Genomic DNA, 14,375 nt, shown 5'->3' with positions numbered 1-14,375 from the left:
ATGATGTACTATAATGGTATATGATCCACTACAAGCTTATGTGACGAATAATATAAATAAATTAGTAATTGTGAATGGCAAAATAATAGCACTGAGAAAATGAGAAAAAAATTAAATAAAATATTGTTAAAATATACAATACTTTTCTGAGTACCTATTATGAAATAATTTATATCCACAGTGATATTAACAAGTGATACACGTTAGTTATATTGAATAATATATGCTGGATATCTGTCATCTGTACATCATAATGAAAACTACTTAATAAAAGAATGTAATAAGCCATGATAAAACAAGCAATCAAACAATTAATAACCATATTTACACATGGAATTCTAAACAATTCTCTCTTTAAAAAAAAAAAAAAAGCCAAATCTTATATTTCAGAACCAGCACACAATATGAGAACTGAAATATGTGTTAAGATCACTGATTTTTGATGGATGAGGTCATAGTATTATAAAGTGAGACCAGGTAACAGAGTCAGGTATCATAATGATGACTTCAGGCTTGCAGGTATGTAACAGACAGTGAACAGAGTAATTTGTAATATATGCATCACCCTTTAATTAACTGGTTCTTGGCCATAAAATAAATGTAGGAGTTTGTCCTTGGAAAATTTTTAACTGAGATAGAGAAAATATTGTTTAAAACAAATTCAAAAATAAAAACACACAATATATAATGCAGGCTCTATGGTCAGCATGTCTGTGTCAACCAAAATTCATATGTCGAGGTCTAATTCTCTAATTGGATGTTACTGTAGCTGGATCCTTTTGGAGAAAACTATGTCATGAGGGTGAACTACTCACAAATAGGATTATGCCCTTATAAGAAGAGACACCGGAGAGCTTGATTCCTCTCCCTCTTTCCACTGTGACAGAACACAAGAAGATGGTTGGGCTAAACAAGGAAGAGGGCTCAATTTGGAACCAATTTGGCTGGCACCTCGACCTTGGATGTCTAGCCACCAGATTTGTGAGAAATCCGTTTCTGCAGCTTAAACCTTCTAGTCTATGGTATTTCTTATGGCATGATGAGTTGAATAAGACAAGTAAATAAACTTCTCATCTTTGATACTGTAGAACAATGATGAATCTTATTAAAGTTAACACAAATTTTGAGTCTTTACTATAAAATTTGCAATAAGCTTAGCCAACCAACAGCACTGACTTGTTTTAAAAACATTGAAGTAAATTATCAGTATTTTTCAAATTAGAACAGCAGGCCACAGTGTTCATGTATCTAACCCAATTTATAGAGAAAGTAAATGAGAGAAACAAAATTTGATACTTGCCCTGTAGCATCAGACATCATGTTGTACACTCGGGAAATACAGAATAGTTCACTGCAATTGCAAGGAGCATAGAAAGAAATACTTCAAGGGAGATACAAGAGCTGAGCCAGGTTGCTAATAGTGTTACTCATCATCTGTCATGGAAGATGATATGTGAGTCATCACTACCTGCACACACAGATTTAGGCAGTGTCCTGAAAAATTTTCCACTGTATGAGTAGGCTCTTGCCTTGCATAGTGAGAGTAGTGAGGGGTGTGAGAGAATCCTGTGGAAATTAGGGTGTTCCCAGCAAACTCAGTATGCTGGGAAGTAGTATAATCCATCCAGATCAAGATACCATGTGAGGAAAGTCCAGGATAAAGGAAAGGCAAGAGTGGAAGGCAGGGAGTCATGGGCATATGGGAGCAGACATTGTACATGAAAGATAGTAATATAATTGTACTAGGGCACTTAATATTCCAAACTTAGAAGGAAAGAGGAACTGGTTTAGCAAGCACTATATTACAGACTCATGCTTGAACACCAGAGTTAAACTATGTTAGTGGGACAGGAAAAAAAAAGATTTAAAAGAGAGGCAGTATAATGACATGAGAAGAAAGCAGTTTTGTGCCTCTTAAAAGATTTGCTATAAAATTTATCAAATTGAATATTCCATGAGTTCTGTTTATAGGCATGTCTTAAACAAAATCCTACATATAGATTCTAAGAGATAAGTGCATGAAGATCCTTAAGGGACCCAGAAGCAAAAACCTGGAAATGGCCACGAGGAGGAGATGGTTGAGTTCTTTCTGTGCACACACAAAGAAACAATGAAATTTTATCAAGAGTACAGCAACATAGGAGAGCATGGGTGAAGAATGACGATCCCTTGGCTGGATAGACAGAGATATGTTTGGGAAAACAAAGCTAGCAGAGGCTGTTTCCAAGCTCTGAACTTGATCGTATTAGTGGGGAAAAAAAGAAAGAAAAAAGACATTCACTAACTATAATATTAATTATATAAGTTTTCAGAAAAAATTGAACAATTTTGGCATATTAAAAATTTGAGGGTAAGTATTCTTGTTGGTTATATAAATATAACTGGTTGGCTCTTGTGTTACTAGAAATCACCTCACTGGACCTCTTAACACACAAACTCTTTTATAAACAAATCATGAGCAGTGATGTCAGCAAGGCGGCAGACTAAAAATTGCTAGGCCCTCATTAGCCCATGGAGGCACTAACTTAACAAGAATTTACAATTCAATATATCTTTGGGATATTAAACTTTTGAAAAAGGCTAGAAACCAGAAAAGAAGCTGTAGCACCCAAACAAACACCTAATCAATACAAAATTGAGCAACAAAAAGTAAGAAAGTTTGTGGAAATTTGATTCTCTTTTCCCCACCCCCTCCCCAGCACATTGTAGTGTAGCTTCTTCACTAATTTCTTCCTAAGACAGAGGAAAAAACTGAAATTTGCATCACCACTTTGGCTTGTCTGACATCTGCACAGGGGACTGGATTCTGTCTCATTTAAGTGGTATTATTCGAAGGAACACGGGCATACTATGTACATTGCCTGTTGCTACTGAAAATATAAGCAGGTTATGCAGTTCGTTAGAGCAGCAAGCATTCTCCACTGCCAGAAGTGAGGGGCAGAAGAGACTATAGGCAGAGAAATACAAAAAGTTGCATGAAGAAAATGTGAATACCAAAAAAAAAAAAAAAAAAAGACAGACTATACAAAAAGAACCATATCAAAACTGTAAGGTCAAAATACAATAAACAAATAAATAATTTTACTAGGGTAATTTAAGAGCAGAATAAATAAGGCAAAAGAAGGAATGAGCAAACTTGAAGACAGGTTAGTGAAAATTATTAAGTCCTAGGAACAAAAAGATGAAATAATGACAAGCAAACAGAGCCTAATAGACTTTTGAGATACCATCAAGCCTACAAATATACACATTATGATAGTCCAACAAAAAGAACAGAGAGGGCCAAAGTGGTCATGTGAAGAAATAATAGCCAAAACCTTCATAGTTGGAGAAAAAAATGAATATAGAAGGTTAAGAATTTCAACCAACTCCAACTAGAATGATTCCAAAGAGACCATCATGTAGACACATTAGAAACTATAAAACTCAAAAGCAAAGACAGAATGATGAGAGCAGCAGAAGAAAAGAGATAGCAAGTACAAGTAAATCTGTGTAAGATTATCTGCATTTCTCAGCAGAAACCTAGCAGTACAGAAGACAATAGGTTATGTTCAGAGTGCTGAAAGAAAACATTATCAACCAAGAATATTGTATTTGGCAAAATTCTCCTTCAAAAATAAAGCAACAATTTAGGGAGACCTATTGTACAACATGGTGACTAGAGTTAATAACAATGTACTGTACACTAGAAAATAACTAAGGTGGTAGATTTTAAGTGTTGCCACCATTAATTCCTGACTCCAAGATGATCTTCATTGTATGTGGTCATCATTATCACAGGGCCCATGACAGAAACTTTTGTGACACTGCTGAAAAACCAGAACAACAAATGGAAACAGTTGTTGACCTACCAGTCAGGCTCTCCTGCTTTCTATCTCAGTAAACTGGGGCATGCAACAACTCTGCTCCATGCCTTCAATGGGCATCTCTTTATGTAGAAGATCATATTCAGACATGTTAGTCAAAGTATTCTCCTTCAAAAATTTTCTGTTATCCTGTAAACCCACTCCATAGGGAAATCCACAAGTTACCTACAGTGTAAAGGTGGGTTATCATACCAGAAAAACAGAAAAAAAGGATGACATGTCAACCCCTAGGAACGTGTATATCAAAAGCAAGTATCAGAGGCAAAATCACACAAACTTAAGAGAATTTAAAATCGGGAAAAGCCAAGGCTTTTTACTTTAACAAAGTGGTAAAAGCAGTGAGAGAGAAAATACAACACAGAAGGGTCAGATTGTATAGCATTTTGAGATGGGACCATGTGCTCTGCCCAGTTACTTCCCATTAAGAACCTGAAAGATTGAGATATGCTCCTGATGTGAAACGGGAATCAAAGAGATGACCTTTCTGCCTACTGTTTTCACAGTTTTGCTAAGTAACAATATCAGAAGATCTAAACCAGGCCCTGGTATACAACTGAGAAGTGTGAAGAAAACAAAAGAAGAAATGCCTGTGAATCTTCAGAAGACAGAGAAGACTGGAGACACCTCTGTGCAGTTACTGGGGCCCTGGATACACAGGAGGAGCAGCCAACATTTCCCCCCTACTGACTAAGCCTTCCAAACACACAAAATGTGATGGAACCAAGGAGATGTGTGCCCATCTGGATAAGCTGCTTCCTTGAGAAGTTCTTCTACAGGAAATGGAATCCTTCCTTAACTCTGAGACCCCTAAGCATCCAGATCAGTTCTACATTATGAGAGCATAAATCACATGACACAAATAGCCTGAGAAAGGTTTATTATGGGGTAGAAGTAAAAGAAAGCAACAATGTTGAGAACTGATAGTTAAAACATTAGATGACATATTCTGATATAAATGAATGATTCACTAATAATTGGGGAAGAAAAAAATATTGTACAAATCCCAGTAGAGTGGCATTCACTGGTTGCAGCGATGACATCCTGATGTACCTAACCAATACTTCTCAAGTCTGTCAATGTCATCCAAAACAAGAAAAGTCTGAGAAACTGTTAGAGCCAAGAGAAATTTAAGGAGGCATGATGACTGCATGTCATTTTTTATCCTGGATAAAATAAAAAGAAATTAAAGACATTAGATCAAACTAAGGAAAACCAAATAAAGTATCAATTAGTAAATAATATTATTTCGATATTGATTCATTAATCATAACAAACCATACTAACATGAGATATTAATAATAGGGAAATAGGGTGCAGGGTATATGGGAACTCTATACTGACTTTGCAATCATTCTTGCATAAATCTAAAAGTCTTCTAAATATAATGTTTAAAGTTTGTTCAGCTATAAGTAGTAATTTGCTGCAGAATTCAATGAATATTAACTTGCAAACACAAATGAAATGGAAATTTTCTGGGATAATGCACTCTACTAATATTGACAGTAGAGGAGACAATTTAAATGGACCATGATAAAGATGAACCACATGAGATGATTTAACACTGAAATTCTGACAATCTTTTAAATACATTTAAAATGGGCCAGCCCGTGGCTCACTTGGGAGAGTGCGGTGCTGATAACACCAAGGCCACAGGTTCGGATCCCATATAGGGATGGCTGGTTAGATCACTGGGTGAGCGTGGTGCTGACGACACCAAGTCAAGGGTTAACATCCCCTTACCAGTCATCTTAAAAATAAATAAATAAATAAATACATTTCAATCAATGCTACTGAAAACATTTAACGTCCATTGAAAAATAGAAAAAATTTAAAATAACTTTTAGTATTTGAATAGAATATTAATACCAAGACTTTTTAAAAATTACAGCAAGGTATTCCAGAAAATCCTCGTGTCTGCATATACATAGGAAAATCTTCTGTCAAATACTATCTAACAGTTTCTAGTTGCTAATTAAAAATAACTCATGATGAACAAATGCAATTTATACCAGAAATGCAGGTAAGATGTAATATTAGGGAATTCACTAGTGTTGTTCATCTTTGGTATAGAGGTAAAGAAAAAAATAAGTGCTCCTATTTGCATAAAAAACTATTGTCAGAATTTAATGGATTAATGTTACATTTAAATAGTGAATTAAGTATTGATATATCTTCATAAAAGTGACAGGGTAAAGTCCTCATAGTTCACTTGAGGGGCACTACAGAAACTCCCAGTAAAGTCAGCAATAAGAAGCCTCAAACCTTTTCTATATACAACATAATCTTGGAGGGAATAGCCAAGACAGTTTAACAAAGAAGGGGAAGAAGTGAGAAAAGAATTGTAAACAGAAGGACAAATGTCTATTTGCACATAAACGTCATTATATTTCTGTAAACACACAAAGAATAGTATGAAATATTTAACATACTAATAATTCTTTAACAGGATAGAAAGGTCACATACAGATGGTTGCAGACTTTATGCTGAAAAAAATCAGTTACAACTTGAAATGGAAAGCGGGACTAAAGTTATAAGAGCATGAATTTAAACAGAATAAAAAATGATATAGACACAAGAGGCCACAATTTGTATAATAGCATTTATGTGAAATATTCAGAACTGGAAAATCTATAGAAAGAAAGGAAACCAAAATTTCCAAGGGTTGAGAAGAGAGGGGAATGGGTAATGACTACTTAATGGGTACAGTGTGCTATGGGAGTGAAGAAAATGTTCTGAAACTGTATAGTGGTAATGGTTGCATAACACTTTGAATGCAATAAAGGTAATAATGGTAAACTTTATTTTGTGTGTATCATACCATAATAAAAAAGGAAAAAAATATCGCATAAATCATATAAAATAGTAATAATATCAAAATCACCTGGTGTTAAAAAAATATATTATGTTCCAGAAATTGTATAAAATATTAGAAACCTGACAAGTCCTATTATAACATGATCAGTTGTAATTTTAATTATTGTGTTAAAATGTGAAGTTATCGGGTAAGATGGATGTTTTTGGCAAGGGATAAAGAGTAATTTTTGTCCTAAAGTAGGATGATTGGTAGTTCCACAATGGGAAAAAGAAAGAGTAAAGGACAAAATCTGAACCAGTACAAGGTTTGTGGAATTGGAATCCTGGTAATACAATTCTATGCGTGATCTAGATGGCTAAGACTTGAAATTATTTATAGATGTTATTTTTTAAATGGTAAACCTTAATATCAAAAGTACTGTGTTAGATTTTGTGTTGCATTAACAGAATGCCTCAGACCGAGTAATTTCTGAAGAAGAGGTTTATTTGGTTCAGGATTCTGGAACAATTGTATCTAGCCTGGGCTTTTAGGGCTTTCCATGATGGAAAGTGGCAGGGTAGCCTGGGTGTGTCAAGGAAAGAAAACATAGTAAGAGAGAAGCAAGAGAGAAAGGAGGTGCTAGGCTCTTTCTAATAACCAGCTCTCCTGGGAACTAAAAAAGTGAGAACTCATTCACCCACCCCCCCCAGGAGGGTATTAATCTATTCAAGAGGGATTCACCCTAATGATCCAAACACCTCCCACCAGGCTGTACTTCCAAACACTGCCACATTGGGGATCAGATTTTCACATGAGCTTTGTGGGGACAAACATATCCAAACTATACATGGTACAAAGTTTTTTGTTTTTGTTTTTAAAGTATTGGCCTGCTCCTGATAAAATATTTGTGAAAGATTTTTATTTATTTTATAAGTAATCTGCCTAGGAAAAAAAGATACTCTATTAAGGGCTTTACTTAACAAACCTGAGTAATCTCTATTTAAAGAGCTATGTTTTTCTAGAACTGTGTAACTGTCTATATTTGCTGCTGAAGTCTTTTGATTACCATTCTGGTTGAATAAATCAGTATTATTTTCCAGTGACCTATGATCCTATTTTAATCAAGTTTTCTAAATGTTTTATATTTTTGACAAACTTTCCTAAATAAAATTCTAGATTAAAACTTTTTGACATCCAAGGAACTTCGAAAGTGTCGAGGGCCTCTGGGTTTTCTCAAAATATTTTGTTCTCTCTCATTATAAAAGGAGATATGTTAAACTATTAAGACTTTTTTGATATGTTAAATATCATGGAAAAAATTGTCAAATAAGTAATGATGAACTTTCTTTAAGTTATATTTGTATAGAGATATGTTATTGAGTGTTCCAGATATTGCATAAAATTCATAGAAATCAGACAAGTCCTGGTAAAGTGTCATCAGCTGTAATTTTGATTATTGTGTTAAAATATTGTATGCTACAGAAATAACCAAATTTCTTTGTCAATTATAATAAAATCTCATATTTATGTATGACCATTTTTAAGCCTTATTTTTCACACAGAGGTAAATGTTTTACACCCTTTAACAAAACAGAACACCCCAAAGAGTCACATATCCCTGCTCTCTCAAGCCATTTTTGGCCCAGATTGGAAATCTACTCTGCTTTCCCCAGAAAGCTTCATTACGTAGTAAACATTCTCATAAAACATCAGTGTATAACATCAACATTCTCAATACTCAAACAAAACTTTAGGTGGAGTTCAACAGAGTCCCAGTAAAGTGGTCTCAAATTCAAACTGCACAAATTGTTATAAAGTTGAATATATGAAATTTCTAGTTTATCTTCCAAAACAAAATTCCTATTCTGTATGTTCATTCTTAAGACATTCACAAACATTAAATTTTTCAAATCATTTCACAGAGCAGTCCAAGGACAAAAATCAGATAGTGCTAATTTTATTCTTCCCCCTGACGTTTTTAGTATTTCATGGCATTTTGCATTTTCTTACTATATTTGTATTTTCCTCACATGTAAATCAAGGTGTATGCCATGGGTATTATTTGGCACACAAAAGAGGCATGTAGAAATACAATAACAAATTGCATATTCACCAACAACAATGCAGGTTGTAGGGAGGAAGAGTCCAAAGTTACTCTGTTATTGGATTTTCATAATATCCTCATAAGTATCCTGGTGCAGTGTGTGAAGAAAATAACTCAAATGCTCTGCATGAGTATATATATCCCAAAAATTATGTTTGACTCCACCAAGAAAAAAAATTGTTATAGATCCTTCACCATTAAGAGTCTAATGGTGCATTGTTACTGTCTCTTATTAACTATCCTACCAGGTGGGACGAAATGTTGGTAGAAAGAATATGATTCATTCATAATTATAAAAACAAATTTATTAACTAAAACATTAGATATATCATACATTATGAATAAAACAGTAGAAAAATGTATTGCCAACAGTTAAATGTGAATCCTATTCTACAACCTGCTATTCTAGTTCTTTTGATTAAGCTCTCCATGGTAACTGTTCTCCCTTCAATTTTGAGCATAAGATGAATGTTTCACCACTCTTTAGCATGCAACAGCTATTGTACGTTAATGAATAAAGAAGCCACCATCTCCCTTGGATTCTTTCTACCGCATATTCAGTCTATAACAAAATATATCTTGTATCCCATAAAAGTCCCAGTCTCTTAAGGTTTAGTGCTGCTATATTTTAGGGTGAGTTGATAAGAGCTTCTCTTTCCTATTATTCAAAGTCCCCTTCGCTGAACACAATAAACGTTATGACTGACATCAAAGATTTACGATTTTCTGTCCCACCTCTATGCTCTTTCATTCAGACACTATTTACTTTTAGAAAGCACAGACCTGTCTCTTCAAGGAACTTAGATAATAATGACCTTCACCTAATAAAGTAGGCCTTTCATCCTATTGATTCTTGCCCATGTACCACCATTAAAGGTGTGTAAGGATATATAATACCAACACATTTCAAAGTGCAGGTTGAAACTCATAAATAGTAGCCTATTCAAGAAACCCCAAATAATAAAATATTTTAAAACCTCAAGGTAACTGGCCATTCCCAAATGTCCTGATACCTTTGATATATATCATATCATGACTTTTTAAGTTTTTTTTTTTACTTTTAATTATCTTGCAGTATATATTAGAGGTTAATTTTGGAGAACTAGAGAGTGTTATGCCTTGCATAAAACCTCTGATGTTCTACAATTTTGGTCCTTTTGTAGCAGCCTCAGCATGCTCATTATGTTTTTGTGGTACTATTAAAAATGTATATTTTATTGTCTAGTGAGTTGTGAAACTGAATGAAGCCACATAATGTTTTATGATTTCTCTTTAGTATAAACTCTCTGATCTCTAATGCTTGAACTCATTATGAAGAATCTGCCAATAACTTTTAAGGATGATCTAAAGAATGAATTCTCTTATGTTGAGAGGAGTGAATTGTACTTGAAAACACTGTCACACATTACATGTGTAAAGCTTCCCACCCGAATGAATTCTCCAATGACTTGCAAGGTGTGACCTTCGAGTGAAGACCTTGCCACATTCATTACATTTGTAAGGTTTCTCTCCAGTATGAATTCTCTGATGAGTTGCAAGGTGAGACTTTCGACTGAAGACCTTGCCACATTCATTACATTTGTAAGGTTTTTCTCCAGTGTGAATTCTATGATGACTTGAAAGGTGTGAACTTTGACTGAAGACTTTGCCACATTCACTACATTTGTAAGGTTTCTCTCCGGTATGAATTCTCCGATGATTTGCAAGGTGTGAATCCTTACGAAATACCTTGCCACATTCATTACATTTGTAAGGTTTCTCTCCAGTATGAATTCTCCAGTGACGTGCAAGGTTTGACTTTGAACTGAAGACCTTGCCACATTCACTACATTTGTAAGGTTTTTCTCCAGTATGGATTAGCCAATGGGCAGTTACGCTTGAATGTGCTCTAAAGGCTTTGCCGCACTCCTTACACTTGTAAGGTTTCTCTCCAGTATGAATTTTGTAATGCTTTGAGAGGCTTGAAGCATGACTAAAGACCTTACCACATTCACGACATTTGTACAGTTTCTCTCTAGAATGAACTCTATGACGTGCAAAATCTTCTCTGTCATCGTGTTCATGTCTTTCCAATGTCACTGTGTGAAATACCTGTCTTGTATTCCTTTTCCTTTTTTGTGATAATTCCTTGATGACACACTTTGGGGAGAAATCTACAAGATGTAAAGAATCATAGGTTTCTGATTATATTGGTAAATAAATATTTCATACTGAAATACATGCCATTACACAAAAGTAATACCTCTATTAAACAAAGTTATAAAACTTCCTAATCATGATCCTCAATTTTTAGGAAAGCAAAAGCAATAGGAGTCTTAAATAAAGAAAAGGTGATTACACTTAATTAAAATTAATTCTGGGGAAGCCTAGTTTCAAACAACCTATGAGCAAAAACCTCACATTGCACAAACATGTTCATCCTGACAGAAGGAATACTTTTCCACTGTAACCCCAAAGTGCACACCAGTGGCCAGAAAAGATATTAATGTCTCATGAATAAAAAATATATATATTACACATGTTTACTGTGCACAAATAAATGCCAATGCCCTGCTCAAAATACTGTAATGATATATAGCTTACTACAAACAATGAAAAATGTAAATAAATGGTAATTCTGAATCACAAAATAATAATAGGACTAAGAAAATGAGAAAAACAATAATAAAACACTGTTAAAATAGATAATACTTTTCTGAATACCTATTATGAAACTTTCTATACCTACACAGACCAGGCATATTCCGATACTAAGTAGTTAGTGGTGCATGTTAGATATATTAAATAACGTATGCTGAAAATCCATGATCTGTCCATCATAATGAACTCTAATTATATAGCATAATAACCCATGATAAAACCAGTAATCAAATAATTACCAACCATATTTATACAACATCATGGTCTGTGGAATCCTAAAAAATTATCTCTTAAAAAAAAAAAAAAAACCCACTGATTCTTTATTTCAGAAGCAGCACACTATATGAGAGCTGAAATATTTGTGAAGATCACTGATTTTTGATGGCTGAGGTCATACCATTATGAAGTATAAGATCAGGCAACAAAGAAAGGTATCACAATGATGACTTCAGGTCTGCAGTTATGTAACAGCCAGTCAATAGAGCTATTTGCTTGTCTAGTTCATTGGCCATAAAATATATATAACAGTTTGCACCGGGAAAATTATTAACTGAGATTAGAGAAAATATTCTTTAAAACAGACTGAACAAAAGGAACATACACAGTATAATGCAAGCACCATGATCTGAGTGTTTATGTTGACTACAATTTTTATGCCAAAATCATTCTCCAGGGCCGAGCCCGTGGCGCACTTGGTAGAGTGCTGCGCTGGCAGCGCGGCGACGCTCCCGCCGCGGGTTCGGATCCTATATAGGACTGACCGGTGCATTCACTGGCTGAGTGCCGGTCACGAAAAAACGACAAAAAAAAAAAAAAAAAAAATCATTCTCCAGTGGATTGTTACTGAAGGTGGGACCTTTGAGGGATAATTAAGTCATAACAGTGAACTACTCACACACAGGAGTGGTACCCATATAAGAGACAGCAGAGACCTTGGTTCCTTTCCCTCTTTCCACCATTTCAGGACACAACCAGAAGACTGCTGGGCTAAACTTGGAAGAGGGCTCTCACCAGGAACCAATTCAGCTGGCACCTTGACCTAGGACTTCCCAGACTCCAGATTTGTGAGAAATCAATTTCTGTGACTTAAGTCTCCTAATCTATGGTAAGATATGGCATGATGAGTTGCATAAGACAAGTATCAGACCATCTCACCATAAACATTATAGAACATTGTTCATGGATCTAAACCAATTTACAGAGAAAGTAAGGGAAAGAGAATTTGACCCTTGTATGGCAGTGTCAGACATCATGTCATTAAACACAATTATACACTCTGGAAGTACAGGAAGCAACAGTTCACTGCAAATGCAAGGAGCAGAGAGAGAAATATTTCAAGGGAGATACAAGAGTTGAGCCAGGTTGCTAACAGTGTTACTCAGGCACCCCTCATGGATGATACGTGAATTATCATCACCTGCACAAAGTGATTTAAGCAGTGTCTTGAAAAGTTTTGCACTGTATGAGTAGGATCATGCCTTACACAGTGAAAGTGTGGAGTGTGAGGGCACCCTGTGAAAATTGGGGCATTCAGCAATAAAAAATCAATATGCCAGGAAGTGGTATAATCCATCCAGATCAAGGTACCACGTGAGGAAAAGCCAGGATAAAGGACGGGCAAGAGTGGAGGGCAGGGAGTCATGGGCGTATGGGAGCAGACACTGTACATGAAAGGTGTACAAGGACACAACATTCTGAATTTAGAAAAAAGAGTAACTGATTTAGCAAATACTATAATAGGGACCCATGCTTAAATGAAAAAGATTTAAAAGGGAGGAGTTTGATGACATGAGAAGAAAGCAGTTTTATATCCCTTAAAATATTTGCTATCAAATTTATCAAACTAAATATTCTATGAGTTGTATTTCCAGCCATATATTCAACAAAATCCTACATAGAGACTCCAGGAGATATGTGCATGAAAATTCTGATGGGGACCTGGAGGCAAAAACCTGGAAATGGCCACGAAGAGGTGATGAGTGAGTTCATTCTGTGCATGCACAGAGAGACGATGAAACTTTATCAAGAGTACAGCAGTGCAGGAGACCATGGGGGCAGAATGATGACCCCTTGGCTGGGCAGGCAGAGATATCTCAAGGAAAACAGAGTTAGCAGAAGTCTGTTTCCAAGGTCTAAACTTGATTATATTGGGGCGGGGGAGTAAAAAGAAAAAAAAAAAGGCACTCACTAACTATAATATTAATTACATAAGTTCTCAGGAAAAAAAATTGAACTTTGACATACTAAAATTTTGAAGGTAAGTCTTGTTGGTGATATAAATATAACTGGCTGACTTGTGTTACTGGAAATCACTTCACTGGACCTCTTAACACAAACTCTTGTATAAATAAGGCATGAGCAGTGATATCAGCAAGGTGGCAGAATAAAAATTGCTAGACCCTCATTACCCCATGGAAACACCGACATAACAAATCATGGTTCAAAATATCTTTGGAATATTACATTTTGGGAAAAGTCTAGAAACAAGAAGAGAAGCTGCAGCATCCAAAGGAACACCTAACCAATACAAAATTGAGCAACAAAGGGTAAGTTTGTGAAATTTGCTCTTCTTTTCCCCACCTCTTCCCCAGCACAGTGCAGTGTGGCTCCCTTACTATTTTTTTTCCTCTGGACATAAGAAAAAAGTGAAATTTCCGTCATCATTCTGACTTGCCTGGTGTCTGCACGATTGACACAATGAAAGAAACAACGGCATACTTTCTGTATCAGCTTGGATGCTACTGAAAATATAAGTGGGTTCTGCAGCGGGTTAGAGAAGCATGGGTCCTCTACTGCTAGGATGGTTGTGGGGGGCAGGGTGAGAAGAGATTACAGGCAAAGATATACAACAGATACTGAAGGCTGCTGAGAAGAAGAGATAAGTATCTACGAGAAAAGAAAAAGATTTTAATCAGCCACATATGCACACATGCACAGTCAGTGAAGATGTAAAGAATTGAAAGATCCAAG

General features: G+C 35.4%; 1 protein-coding gene across 1 annotated transcript in view; it reads right to left on the bottom strand.

The window, feature by feature from the left end:
• The window catches only part of LOC134372922 (zinc finger protein 160-like), a 91,251-nt gene that overhangs the window by 57,456 nt on the left and 19,420 nt on the right, over window positions 1-14,375 (bottom strand). Inside the window, 1 exon segment of the mRNA XM_063090257.1 lies at window positions 10,214-10,918. Within this exon segment, the coding sequence (XP_062946327.1) occupies window positions 10,214-10,918 (705 nt within the window).

This window comes from Cynocephalus volans, chromosome 3 (assembly GCF_027409185.1).
Source record: "Cynocephalus volans isolate mCynVol1 chromosome 3, mCynVol1.pri, whole genome shotgun sequence".
Classification (NCBI taxonomy): domain Eukaryota; kingdom Metazoa; phylum Chordata; class Mammalia; order Dermoptera; family Cynocephalidae; genus Cynocephalus; species Cynocephalus volans.
Note: the sequence above shows the minus strand (reverse complement) of the source record. Positions and strands in the feature narration are given on the sequence as shown.